This window comes from Vulpes lagopus, chromosome 10 (assembly GCF_018345385.1).
Source record: "Vulpes lagopus strain Blue_001 chromosome 10, ASM1834538v1, whole genome shotgun sequence".
Taxonomy (NCBI): Eukaryota; Metazoa; Chordata; class Mammalia; order Carnivora; family Canidae; genus Vulpes; species Vulpes lagopus.
In genome coordinates, this window is record NC_054833.1 from 46,168,359 (window position 1) to 46,182,722 (window position 14,364).

At 53.7% G+C, this 14,364-nt stretch overlaps 1 protein-coding gene across 21 annotated transcripts in view; it reads right to left on the reverse strand.

Moving 5' to 3' along the window:
- NCAM1 (neural cell adhesion molecule 1) overlaps positions 1-14,364 on the reverse strand; it is a 299,065-nt gene that overhangs the window by 5,079 nt on the left and 279,622 nt on the right. For 8 of the 21 annotated variants that reach the window (XM_041771641.1, XM_041771642.1, XM_041771647.1 and 5 more), the window contains 4 exons: positions 12,553-12,733; positions 2,486-2,693; positions 1,529-1,645; positions 1-507 (listed from right to left, as the gene is read on the reverse strand). The exon at positions 1-507 is cut by the window's left edge and continues 255 nt beyond it. In XM_041771641.1, coding sequence (XP_041627575.1) covers positions 1-507; positions 1,529-1,645; positions 2,486-2,693; positions 12,553-12,733 — 1,013 coding nt within the window. Of the gene's footprint in view, positions 508-1,528; positions 1,646-2,485; positions 2,694-7,632; positions 10,058-12,552; positions 12,734-14,364 lie in introns of those variants that run through there. The other 13 variants (XM_041771655.1, XM_041771659.1, XM_041771656.1 and 10 more) reach the window with 5 other exon arrangements.

Consider the following 14,364-nt stretch of genomic DNA (forward strand, 5'->3'; position numbering starts at 1 on the left):
TTCGCGGCGGCGCCGGGCTGGGCGGGCTCGGGGTCCGGGCCTCCGGTGCCGGGGGCCTCCTGCGGGGCTGGGGGGGCCTCTGCGGCGGGGCCCGCCTTGCTGGCTGGAGGGGCCTTGGAGGCCTCCCCCGTGCCGGCGGGGGCGCTCGGGCTGAGCACAGCCCCCGGGGGGGCCAGGACGCCAGAGGACAGGCTGCTGGCGGCGGGGGCCGAGGTCGGGGTGTCACTCAGGTCGACGAGGGGGGCGACCTTGGGGGCAGTGGCTGGGGGCGGGGAGGCGGTGGCGCCGCCGGGCCCCTTGGAAGGGGTGGCCTGGCCGGCGGGCACAGAGTTTGAGTCAGGGGCGGCCGTGGCCGGGGGGGCAATACTGGAGGTCAGGGTGGTGGTCTCACTGGTGGGGCTGTTCTGAGCAGTGGCAAAGGTTTCGGTGATAGTGTCAGAGTTAGCGGTGATGGTGGTGACAGAAGGCAGCATGTCCTCGACAGTGGCTGTGGTGTCGGCAGGCAGCCTGTGGGGAGGACAGGAAGTAGAAGAGAGTAGACGATGAAGCTCAGACGAGACAAAGAGGCGGGGGTGGTGGTGGTGGGGCTGCAGCCAAGGAGGGGTCGCGGGCGGGGCATGCGGGGACGTGCAGGCACGACACAGACCCACAGAGAAACGAGGATGGCGAGAGGAAGCACAGTGCCCAGGCGGGCAGAAGAGGAGACAGGAGACACAGAGCACCTGGCAGCCTAAAGGCACCTGCGGACGCCCCTGCAGCTCTCCGCGCTCGGGCTGCCTTCCCCTCCAGCCCCACTGGGGCCCTCCTGACCTCTGCCTGCACCCCAACTCAAGGAGAGGCCACCACTGCCGGTGCCCTCGGCCCCCAGAGGAACTGGGGCCCGCCGTCCTCCGGGGCTCCACGGGCAGTGATGGGCAGTCGGGAGGGAGGCAGACAAGGAGGGCTCCAAGCGGCCCCCAGGAGCCACGGGGTCTCCGGCCAGAGGTATCGGGCTGCCCTTAGCCTGCACGCCCTTCAAACCCACAGCACTCAGGATAGCCAGCGGTCATCACAAACCCAGGGGGGCACGGTTCCTGCCTGAGGGTCCCCCGGCCTCCGAGACAGGAGGGCCGGGGAGCTTCACACGTCCCTGCCTTCTCTCACCCTTCTAGGAAGAACGCAGAAAACCCTAGAGTTCTTGAAGATCCTCAACAGAATCTGCTAAGCCTCTCAAAGCTCAGTTCCTCTCAGTGATGTTTTGCTCCCTTCGTCCATTTCCAGGATGTGTGTGTGACTCCAAAACAGGCTCTAGAGACTCCACTCGTCCCAGCAGCCCTTTCAGAGCCCCTACCGTCCCTTAACAGCACCAAGAATGCCTTCTCTCTAGGGAGAGAGTGGGGTCAGGCATCTCTGGCCAAGGGCTCCGGAACCTGGCCTACTTTGTTTGGCAGGGAATGGTGGGGTCAGAGGCATGGGAGGTGTGGGTGGGGTGATGAGGTGGGTGTGGGACTCTGCCAATGGAGAATGGGGCCCCTCCCCGCCCACATACTCGGGCTCTGTCAGCGGCGTGGTCTCATTGGGCTCCGTATGCTTCCCTCCATCATGGTTTGGGGTCCGCTCCTCCTCAGTCCGCACCTCCACGATGGGCTCCTTGGACTCATCTTTCCTGTGAAGAGAGTTGCTGGTTCAATCCTGGTTTGCTGGGGCAGGAACGGGCTCCTTGGAGAAGCCAGCTACAGCAGGGGGCGCATTACAAGCCAGGCCCAACTGCCTGAGCCTCAGCTCCCACTAGTCCTAGCTGTGCGACCTTGAGCATCTGATTTGCTCACCCTTCATCTGTAAAATGGGGTAAATAAGTCTCTATCTTGCTTAGCTCTTTAACGTTGACTGAGATATTGAGTGTGAAGTGCCTGGCACAGAGAAGTGCTCAAATAATCTGTGTTTATGCAGATTAAGTGCCTGACATGTGGTGGTGCTAATAGCTAACCCCTGCTCTGTCCCTTCCTGCCCAGAGTCTGTGAAGGCTCCTGCTAATTGGCTCAGGATCTGTTCCTCCAAAGATGGGGGAGGGGACAGCATCTGGCTCCTCAGCTATCAAAGGACAGGACATTTTAACTGTTCTGTTGGTGGGTGTAACGTAGTGTCCAGGAAGAGCACCTTGCCCTGAAGCAGCTGCTCGATAAATATTTGTTGGGACACGAATGAATGAATATGTGAATGAGTGACAGCAAGGCAAGCATGTCTCTCAAATGTTATGGCAGGTCCCCTCCTCATTCAGCTCTGAAAATTCCCCTCATTCTGACCTATGCAAGGACTTTCAAACTTCTCTGAAATTCTAGTATGTTAAATGTGAGGTTGGGACCAAGAGTTTGCTTTTCCAACAGGTATCCCCAAAGGCCATGCTTTGAGAAACATTTCTCCCATGAGATGGCTCCGTAGCTGCCCACCCACCCCCAACCCGAGGCAAAGCCCAGACCCCAGCAGTAGCAAGTGGATCTGCACTCACGAGAAGGCGGCTTTGCCCTCCTCCATGTCCTTGCCCTTGGCTCCGGGCCCGGCCTTTCCACATAGGTTGACAGCGATGCACATGAGCAGGCCACACTTGTTCAGGAAGTAGCAGGTGATGTCCACGACCACCAGGAGCAGGACAAAGATGACAATGAGGATCCCCACGATGGCCCCAGTGCTCAGGCCTGATGTAGGGCTGCCGTTGGCTTGAGTGGGAGGGAGAGAGAGATGGCTGGCGGTTAATATGCTGACATCCAGACTCCTGGACCCTGCAGAGCACCAGCCCCTGGGGTGGGGGAGAGCCTACAGGACAAAGTCATGGCGTTTGTGTCAAGAGGGGCACCTTTCATGGATCCTTACCTTTCTACACCTCGGTGTTGAGACAACAGAGTCTCTTTGTATGTTCTAGAGGGTGAGATAGCAGGCCTATCGCATAGACCAGGGGACAGGGGCGTGAGGCGCCCACAAGTCAGGATGCGACTGGGGACTGGGAGCTGTGTCTCTAACCTTGTGCTCAGTCTGAGCTTCCCCCAGACTCCTTGTTCGCTGTTTTTCCTGGGAGCCTGCCAGCAGGCAGTGGTCACTGATTTTAGGCTAGACTGTGGTTCCTGGGAAGAGGGGAAGAGTCAGGGGCAGGGTCTCCACTAGGGAGGCAGGGAGTTCCCAGGGCTCCCTGTGGGCTGGTGGTGACATCAGGCACCTTGGTGTGCCTAGGATATACCCCACTTCCTCTCTTCTTTAGGAACAGCTCTAAAGTATCCCAACACTGGACAGTGTACACTGGCTTAATGGCTTATCCTTCATGGCCTGTCCTTCTTCACTGCACCCAGGGAGACAAATGAAGCCCATTTACTCTGGAGACATGGAGGTCTGCCCAGGCCCGGTAGGCAAGGTGAAAGGTTTGTGTATACTCACCATCTGGGAGCTTGGACACACTTGGACCAGACTTCAGGAAACCCAGTAGACTCACCCAGAGATGCACGTCCACACGGACAGGCACGCTCACACTCAGGGCAAAGATCCTCTGTGCCCCCTACAGACACGCATTCTCACATCCAAGAAGTACCCAGCACTCCCGCTTCTGGCTGGGCTCACTTTGAATGCCTCGGCCTCTGTGTCATACTCCCCTGCTGTCCATCTATAATCCCTCAGGACTCTGAGGGACTGATGGGCTCACAGAAGGGCCCCAGGCTCAGCTCCCCAGGACCTCCTGTGACTGATGGGAGTTGCCTGAGGTGGCCTCCTGGCTGGTGACTCCCCCCCCACCCCGGTGTCCGGGAGAGCAGTGGTCATGCTCCTCAGAGCAAGAACCCATGCAGAGCTCTGCTCATAAGCCCGTGTGGAGACAATGAACTCAGATGGAAATATGGGCATGGCTGCTTTGTTCCTCTTTTGGAAGGACAGAGCTCTAGAACTAGCAGCCCCACCCCACCACCAGACCTTGTCTGAGGCTTCTTGTGCTGCCGGGCCCCACTAGGATGATCCAGGTCTGCCCATTAGGGGCAGGAACTGTGGCCAATGCTCTCTGGGTCTCACTGGCCCTTTGCTCAGCACCAGACCAGACATGGAGGCCTGCCAGCCACATGTCACACCAGATATTGGAGGAACACGGAGTCCGAGGTGACAGGTGCTATAGATGGGCCACATTCTTCTATAGATGGGCCACATTCTTCTTTTTCCATTCAGTCTGTGTCCCAGGGGACACTCCTCTGCCTGCCCGGGGGTCCCTGATCAGGTACCATTGAGCTTCTTCAGCGGTGCTCCTACCCCATCAGTCTTTGTTTCAAAGTTTAATTCGGGGTATGAACCACCAGCCCAGCATGCCAGAGAGGACTGCTCACTCACAGCTTAATTCGTAGTACCCATGGCACAGTTGGGTCTTAGGTGGAGAAGATTCTCAAATTCTTGAATATCTTTGGCTTCTCTGGGACCTTGGTCTTGCTTCCCAGCCTTTCCTTCTTGGGCTCGCTGGCTGGTCCCATCCAACCTGCACTGAAAACCCTAGCCTATCCTCACAAAGGCATCAAGACAGACAAAGGGCTCTGTGCTTTGAGGACCCAGCTCTGGCCACACTGCTGTCTCGGGACTTGGGCAGCAGGAGACAGCCGGCTGGCTCCCTGCGGTCCCACTACAGGGGGTCTTTTCCCTAGCAGCTCACGAAAGCAGAATAAAGCATCCATTCTTCTCGAAGGTTCTTGCACATTCCACTCAAATAAGCAAAGAGAGGCACGCAAGCCTTCCTGATCTTCAGAATCCCCAAGCTGTTTCCCCAAACAGGGAGGAAATATCAGCCTTGGGCTTTCTCTCTCTCCTGTCCCTGGGCTGGAAGCCGCTGCCACCTCCTGATGGTGCCCCAGAAGTGTCAAGTGCCTGCTTCCTGAAGAAGGAGTCAGAAGTATTTGTGTGAGGGGACAATGTTTGTGTTTTCGGACTCTGTGGTTCGAACTCTACATTCTGAGGTTTATACGTAAATATGGCTTTAGGGGACAAATCATATCCCTAAAGGGGACAGCAAACCACTGGGAGGTGGCTCCGTGTTTCTGAGAGGCAGCAGTCTTCCAGCTTATGTGCTAGACTCATCAGGCCCTGCCAGAGGCCAGTACCAAGGGCACGTAGTGGGAAGACCCAGGAGGCAACAAAGTCCCCTGTGATGTGAGACGGAAAGAAGGGACACGCTCCTTCCTTATATCTGAGGTAAAACTTACACTCTGCCTCCCGGCCTAAAGGCCCCACACACGCTGTAGACTCTCCCACTCTTCTGACTGTTGTACCTCATGGCACTGGCCGTCTACCCCATCCCTGTGCTCTGGCCAGAGTCTTCACCCCACCTGCTGAACACACCAGCCCACCCCTGCCTCACAGCCTTGATAACCTCTTGCCTCCAACACTCCAGCCCCATAACCTCCTGGGTGGCTCTTTGTTGTCCTACAAGCCTCAGCTCAAATGTCACCATATCAGGGGGGCCCTCTCCCTCCATCTGCTCACCTCTCAACCAGTGAGGCACCTCTTCCCAGTATCTACCACATTACTTGTTTTCTCTTTTACTTCTATCTGCCACTTTCTGTTCAGTTACCTGTTTTTTATTTGGCTGCTACCTGTTTTTTATTATTCTTCCGGAATGTTCTACAAGTGACTCTACCTGTCTTATATGTCCTCGGCATCTAGGACAACCTGACATAGGGGAAACATTCAAAGAATATTTGTCGAGAAAATGAGCGGGTGTTTAGTCTGGAGATGACGACGCCACCTCCGGATACCTACAGGGGTGTTGTGAAATGGAACTAGTACTCTTGTTCGGGATCTCTGTGGGGTGGGAACCATTGGATCCGGGTTAGATTTCGGCTCCCCTCGAGAAAGAACTAACAGAGTGTGAGCTGCTTTGGCAGGCAAGCCCCCTGTGGCTGGAGGCGTTCGAGCAGAACCTGGCCCACCCCTTGGTAGGAACACTGGAAAGTTCTGGAAGAGGTCCCTGTGTGGGCCAGGGCCTGGGGTGCCGCTGTCTCCACGCCTGTCCAACCACAAGAGCCTGCTGTCCCACGTCGCTGTCCAGAGCACCCTGCGCACGGTACAGATCCCCTGCACAGCGTGTGCACGGAAGGACTTTTTCTTCAAAGACTAAAATACTCAGTAGGTCCCGTTTTTATTCATTGATTCTCATGATTTTATTTTCATGTGAAAAATAAACACTTTTTTTTTTAGCATAATGCTTGTCCGCCTGTAGCGGAATTCCTGGGGTGCTTTAAATTTAGACTCTGGGACTCCCCAGTTCTACTGAAGCAGAACCTCTGGGGCTGGGGCTTAGGAATCAAAATCTGGCAGAGCAGCCCGGGTGATCCTCACACACAGTAGGGTTTGAGGAGCGTGGTTCCCAGGTCCTGTTGGGACTGCCCTGCAACGACTCCCGCCCAAGGAGGAGCTGCGGAGTCTCACCTTGGGGACCTGACTTGCCATACAGACGTACAGAGAGCAAAGCCTGTCCCCGAAGGAGAAAGACCACCCAGTTCACCGTGCAGAGTCTAGACTCTAGGGAGCAAGGTGCGCCTTGAGCTACAGAAAACTCCAGGGAACAGATGACAGCGTATTCAAGTCAAACCAACCTTCCCTGGCTCTCGGGGGACGTTACAGGACTGGAGTCCAGGAGGATGGGACAGCAAGGGGCAGCCCCTGTACCTTATGTCATAGTTTATAAAAGAGAGCCATAAAAATCTTCCAGGGGTCTATCTTTGCATGACCTTGCCGCTGGCCTCCCTTGACTGACTCACCCACACCCCTGCACGCAAAGAGAGTTTCTTGGGAGCAGCTCCTCCATGACCTCCAGGGTCAGGGCCCCCCAAACGGTGATGCTACAAAGGTGGGGCTGTCCATCTGCTGCGGAGCTTGGCATGGGAGACGACTGGACAGGGAACCGGCTGCCCCACGGCAGAGACCTACATGGGTCTTTCTTAGATGCCTCAAAATGGGGATATGGGTCTCACATTTTTACAGATGCCAGGTGGGCCTGAGTCAGTGTCACGGGCTCTCCGTGCAGCAGCGGTGCCCTTTCCACTGAGCTGGGGTTGCTGTTCATTGATGGACCCATACATGTCTGCTTGCTCCTTCCCAGAATCTGCCATTAAACAGACAGCTGGCTGGTCTCCATGGCTTTTGGGAAGTGTCCTACTAAGTGTGATTATAAACAGAATAGGATTTGCCAACGAGATCCTTCTCTCATATTCTATCTATCACAAGGGCACTCTGTGCAGCCTCTGCTGTGGGGTTTTAATGGGAGCAGTGAAATCAGGAGCCCCAGCTACAGAGCTGTCTATCCAGGCCCCGTGGTGCACCCCTGACCCCGAAGTGACCACCTCCTGGTTCTGCAAAGGGACTTTCCCCTCTTCCTGCCTGCTGGGGACTAGGAACGTACAAGGAGGCAACGGCCCAACGAGATCTGGGAGTTCTCAGGGCAGCTGAGCAAAATGTATAGCTCACCAGGAAAGGGAAGGACTGCCTTTGCTAGAATTCCAAGCAGCAGGCTACAAGTTTGGGGTACGATTTGGGGCAACCAAAGTTATTCAGGTGCACGTGAGGTGGGAGGAAAGGACTTCTGACACTTTGCAGGACACACGACTATTCAATAAAATCAAAACACGCTGGTGAGTTCACGTGGACTGTTATTTCTTTTAATAATGCAAAGGTGTAAACTTCATCAAGGCCTCGCTGATTATCTACACAACAGTGTTAGCATTCTTATTAGTAACAAAACGTGATCCAAACCTGCCATATAAATACTTCAGAAATGAGCAGAGAGACCCCGTGGCATGTGGAGTGTGAGCAGCACGGATAGTGCACAACAGCAGGGGCAGCTGAGCAAGGTGGCAGGTGCTTCCTCCTGCGGGGGCCTCAAAGGGCTGCTATCTCCCGGGAGCCACTGGCGGGCCTGGGGGCCACAGCTGAAACCGAGGACGGTGTCCAGTGGGGAGCGGATGTACCCCAACACTGTCTCTCGAAAGGCATCCTGTTACAAACCAAGGGCCCGCCTCACCTAGGTGTGCTGAGGGAACAGGGCCCTGTCAGGCCCCCGTAGGCTTTGGGCTAGATCTCCAAAGAGTCCCTTTGGACACACTGACACTGTCCCTCCCCTCTGGGGCAGACCACCGAGATGGGCCCTCTGGGGTGAACATGTGACTTCTGCCCAAGATGTTACCAAGAGCATGCCAGGAGCCAGGAGGACAGGGACGGGCCACTTGCCCGACATATCTCTCCTTCCCTCGGCCTCCCAGAGCTCTCGATAGCTGACCTGGGACTCTCACGCCAGGTCCGGTGGCACCTTGTGCCTCTCCTGGATGCTCTGCTTTATACCTAAGAACCCTGCCTGCTTCTCTTGTGCTGGTGTGAAGGCAGGTCAGGGACCCTGGGGAGAGGTTCGCATTGGGCCTGTGGGTGCAGACAGGGCTGAGGCAAGAGGTGCTACCTGCCTGAGCTGCTGGGAACAGTGCACCCTCCAGGGTCTGCGCTCAGGTTCTGCGCTCGAGCCTCTAAATTGTGAGCGCTGGGGGCCACGGGCCTGTGCCAGCCGACACAGGCAGCTCTGCCCCGCACGTGGGGTCACTTGGGTTCCCAAAGGGAAAGACTAGTCTTCAAACATCAATTAAAATAACAACAACAAACACAACTAAAAAATAAACAAAAACAAAAATCAAACTTCTGTGGGATGTTCGGAGATGAGATACGTAGAATGATATGTGACCACAATGGAGGGAGGGAGGGAGGTTTTATTCAGTAGAAGGTCAGTCCCCAGGCGTGCACAGATGTTACTGAGCAGGATCCAGCCGAGTCTCCACATGAGACTTTAGCCAACACGCTGCGTTTCCCCTCCTGGGCACGTGGAGAGGCGTGGCCCTCGACCGTAGAGGGGCTAGCTGGCTTTCACCAGCATTTTTAAAATGTCCCTAAAGCCACCAATATGGGGGGCTGGAGAGTTCAGAAAGTAGGACAGGCTGACCGAGTCGCAGTGTGTAGACGCTCTGGGCTGGGCAGTCTGGGAGTCATCTGTCCCCTGCCTTCTGCTCTGGTGAGTGTGGGGGGAGCTGCTGTGGGACCCATGCCTGGCTCGCAGTAGATACTTCCAACTTGGGGACTGACGTTTACGTGATACTGTCGGACCACACGGGCCAAACTGTTGGCTCTGTGTTGGCCTGTGGCTCACTGCCATGAGGCCCGGATCACTCTGGCTGAGAGGCACCCATCTTACCAAACTGACGGGTACAGGGCACATCACACGTTGGCCCTGTTTGCAGTGCCAGCATAAGCTGCTGGTTGTAATACTAGGACAAAAGTGCCTCCCAGAACATCTGATCAGCCTTCAGAATATGCCTAACCAATCTATTTTCTTCCACTGTATGGGCAACAGGGTGACTTGCTTTGCCCATCGTGCCAGCAAAATGCTTGGGTGCATCCCAGTGGTTGGGCTCCCTTACCCCGGGCACTTCAATGCGAGCGAAGCCAACTACTTTTCGAAGGCGAAGGGGGAGCATGGAGTTAGAAGGGTGGGGAGCACGAGGTGATTTGAACAATCTGATGCAAGCTTTAGGAGGTACTCAGACATTTTCCTCTGCTACATCATTTTCAGGTAAGAACAGAAAAATGCAACAAGTAGCAGATGTGCAGAAACTTCTCTGTAAACCTAGCATAATGCTTTTGAAAAAAAAAAACAGTGTTTAAAGAAAAGCGCTCCCAAATATTTTTGTACTGCCATTAGAAAGGGGCAAACTCCTCGTGAAGTGGCACAAGAGTATCTGTGAATGGTAAAATGTCTGGAGGTCCAGCTTTTTCCAAACGCCAAACCTTCCTCTTCCACACAGAATGCTTGGTGGCGTGGCCATGGCGGTCCTGACAGGTTCTTCCAAGGGGGGGCACTGATCATTCTCATAGGAACTGGGCATTTAAGCAAACTTAATTTTTTTGTGGGTGTATGTGTGTGTGTGCGTGTGTGCATGTGTGTGTTCAAGTTCCTAACAGAGCAAAAGCAGAGTCACTGCAGAGAGAAGCAATGAGACAAAAGTGTAGGACGCAGAGCAGCCTCCCAAGGTCGCTGCAGGTTGGAGCAATGGGCGCCCAGAGAGAATGTGGTTGTTTAAAAACAAATGTGGCAGTGGGGATGCCCCAGTGGCGGACGTCCAAGGTGAGATGTGTGACGACAGACACAGGAGGGGGAGGGGGAAAAGGAAAGAGAAGGTAGAGACAGAAACAGAGAAAAAAAATAGATAAAAAGAAAAAAAATTAGGTCAAATATAGAAAACGCAAGAATCAAAGGTTAATTCAACTTAGTAAATTAAACTGACAATGGTTAGAGAAGAATTCAGTACGGTATTAATACCATAAGGCCAGTTCCGAAGCTCAGCAAGGCCAGAAGCAGCACAGCAGGGCGAATTCAGGGGGTTAGGGGTCAGCGAGCAAATGAAATTCAAGTGAGAGAACAGAGCCTCTGCAGTCAAATACAAGAGTGTGATTAGGAGAGTGTTACCTTTGAGTAAGGTCAGGCCTCTTAGGTACAGTCATCAAGCCTCTACACACAGCCTCCTAGCCTCTAGAGCTTTCTACATGTAGCGGTAGAGATGCACCATATGCAGCAAACTGCACAGGGACAGGGCGGGGAGGGGGGCTTTCTCAGCCATAGTCGGACTCCTCCTCCTCGTGCACCACGCACCCCTCACCTTCTGCCTCCCCGCTGACCGCACAACCCCACCATGAACGCAGACCTTGGAATTCACAGGTTTTGTACGAAGGTCCCCATCAATGGCCAGGAAGTCCAAGCGAGCACAGAGCCGCCTCCTCCTAGGATGCGTGCGGTGGAGCCCCCGAGCCCCTCCAACCCTCTTCGGCACCTGGTTGCTTGAGAAGAAGGACTCCGATATCTCCACCTCCACCCAGAGGATGAGATCTTCTCCTGTTTCTGTGTCTGACTCCTCATGTCCCCAGCTGCTCCAACCCACAAGCTGACGCGGGAGGTACTGCACACGTGAATGCGGCACGTCCAAGCGACCTGCCTGTGTTGCTTAGGCCGGGCAATGAGTGCCATCGGAAATCTCTCTCGCCAGAAAGGGGCTGCTCAAGCCTGCCATTCCCCCAGCTCCTAAGTGTCTCACAAAGGCTGAGCAGAGCCAGACACATTCCAGACTATCGATTTCAATGAAGAACTGGCCAAAGAACATGAAGGAAGAAGGGGCACAGGATGGCAGGGCCACCTCTGTTTGGACATCGTATGAAGCAGTAGAGAGAACACTTTTTGCAGCCACGCCCAGGTGCCTTGCCTTCACCACTGACCATGTGCACTATGGGGCCTCCCTGAGGGTAGGACCAATTGAAGTGTCTCACCTGTGGCTTAAGACCCACTTGCCAGCTCCCTGAAGCCCCCACATATCTGTCAGACACACACATTCATGCACATTCGACCATCGGGAACCACACACTGGTCTCGCCTTGTTGTTTCACTAACCGACTTGCGCAAAGGCAGGCCTGTGTCCTAGGCAGTCATACCCTTCTGGTCTCCCACCCACTGGGAGGCACCATTATGACACCTGAGCAGAGCACCTGGGCAAGCACTGGAGACAGGACAGGCATGACGGGGCCACACCAAGGCAGCTGGGAGACTGGAACATCTTTCTACCATGCTTGACCACAGCAGTTTATGGGGCCCCCTGTCAACAGGCTGCAGCTCTACGGTCTATGCCCCCCTCTCCTTCCTGTGGCCGGCACTCAGCTGATCTGGAAAAGCACAGAGTTGAAGATCTCTTTCTGCTCTGAAGGTTTAGTCAATGAGGAGACTAACTATCAGTGGCAAGGTGGCTAGGCCAGCAAGCAGAACTCTCATTTGTTCCCACACTTGAGTTGGTCCTGGATCCCCAGAGACAGGTCTGCATCTCCTAGGAGAACCGCTCCCGTCACAGTCTCCAGCAGACTGGACTGCCTTTCACGGATGGGGTTTTCCAGCATCTACTTTCTTCACTTGCTCTGTTTCAAGTGATTCAATTTAATCTTTATTTTAGCTGAGAGGCCCTTGGAAGATAGGATTTTTAACTAACCGAGCATAGTCTCTTCCTTCTCTTGGGGTCCCCATAGAGAAGAGATCTGGACCATGATTGTGCAGGAAGCAAGCATCAAATAGAAAGCGCTTAAAAACAATTAGGTGATCCTGGTATGAAATGGCAGAGGATAGACAAGGTCTCAGAAAAAGATCCTTACTTAACCAGCCTCCAAGGTTTGGCTGGAGCTGGAGCTGTGTTTTTTTTTTTTTTTTCTTCCCCCATCTGAAGGTTCCCACGGACTGGCTTAGCATCAGTCCCTCAAGGCTGAATGACACAGGACCATTGCCCCAGGATGCTTGGCCAAGCCTTCCTGGAGGGTCCAGTACATCTCAACCCACTGCACAGGTAGGTACAGAGCAAAACTAAGCTTTGCATGGGCAACCAATCATGAGGATGGCTGGAAGCAAGCAAGTCATCAGGGGCTGGTCAGGCACATTAGGAGGTGCAGCATTTGTGCATTAATTCAAAGCGGGAAACTCACAGAAAGCAGAGGCGGTCATACCTGGGATGGCTGTGGGCTGGGCTGAGGTCCTGAACACAAAATGAGCCGCCTTGGACTTCCCCTGCTGGTTCTCGGCTACCACGTAGACCTCATACTCTGCATTCCAGTCCAGGGACTTGAGCATGACGTGGTCACTGCCAGACGGGAGCCGAATCTCTGGTTTCCACTCAGAGGACAGCTTCTGGGAGAAACCGGCAGGAAGGACACAAGACACCAGGACAGTTTAGATGAAAATGCTGCTGAGGCCAGCTTCAGGGAGTCACTACTAGGGGTGCAAAATAATAAAAATAAAAACCAATGATAGGACAAGGTGTTTGTCCTCTACCAGCCTGAAGCCCCCTAAAGATTTTGCTGGTCAGGAGGTCAACCTCATGTGTTCGCAATCACAGCGACAAGATGGCAGGTGGCATAGGGCCAACCCTCCAGTCCCATTGCCGTCAGGGCACACAGGAACCTAAGCGGGGACTGTCCCCCCAGCTACAGTCTGGAATGCACAGGCACATGGACACCTCAGGAGAGTCATGCAATGAATATGCGTCTGGTCCTATTTCAGGATGTTGCTCACATTCAGGTGTATGACTCACCTCCCTGACATAAGAACACCGCACAGATTCATTTTATTAAAAATAAAAACTGTCTTTTGTTGAGCGCCTACTATGTGCTGGCTTGGCCCTAAAGGGTTTCCTGAATTTTCTCATTGTATCCCTACAAACCCTGCCTGTGAAGGGCTTTGTCAGGCTGCACGGTTGCTTGGCTGTATGTCACCAGGGGCCCAGTTTTAATTTAAAACAATTTAAAAGAAAGAAATTCAGCTGTCTACGTCTTCTCTCTCTCTGAAAGGCTTCTTTCCTTGGCAAACTCTATGAAAGAGGCAACCAGAATACAAAGCAAATATTATGTTAAACAAAAATACTAATAGCATATAATAATAATATTTAGCAAACATTGAGTGTTTGAAGTGGAAGAGAGAGGACAGGTAAGGTTGTTGAAATCTAACGTATTTCAGTGTTCTGTCCCCATAGTCTTTTTAAGGCAGACCTGCCGGCACAGCCATTATGGCTCTTCTGCAAAACTGGTGTCTCTCAGGTAGCCTCGTATGGGAAGTGTCTCCAGCACCAGCCAGCATCTTAGCAGTGATTATTACGGTTACCATGTATGCGGAGGGGGGGGGGTTTCATGCGTCAGGCACATTTCAGGTTCTTTGCTTATATTATAACTAATCTTTATAATAACTCGATAAGTCATTTTATTCCCATTTTATGTATGGAGAAATGGAGGTTTTTGGAAGACCTATTGAGGGCACAAGCTGGTAAGTGGTAAAGCTGAACCTGGATCCCATGTCTGTCTGGATCTCACACTAGCATAATAAGGGCCAGAGGCAGCCCACCTGACCACATGTTCACTTCCCATGGGCTGTGCTGGGCTGCCACTCAGTCCTGGTGTCCTATTCCACAGGGAGGAAGCCACAGGGACCTCACATACAATGGTGCTTCTAGGCTGGGCCTTAGGGAAGTCAAGAGAGGCCCTTCCTCCGATGTCAGCCTCATGCCTGGCTTCCCAGTTAAGTGGGGAAGGGCTGAGTGGTCCACCCAGCAGTTGGGAAGTATGCCTGGTAGAGTTCTGTGCTGTAGTGACTTTCCACTCAGCCTAAGCAGGTAAGGGCTCACGCATCACTTCAGTGGGGGCTGATCAAAGAGAGGGAGTAAGTCAACTTCCTTGAAAAATCCTTTCTATTTGAAGAAAGAAAACTGTTCTCTGGTTCATTATTTCCTACTGGTAAGAAATCCTAGCAAGAGGCTATTCCCAGTGCCC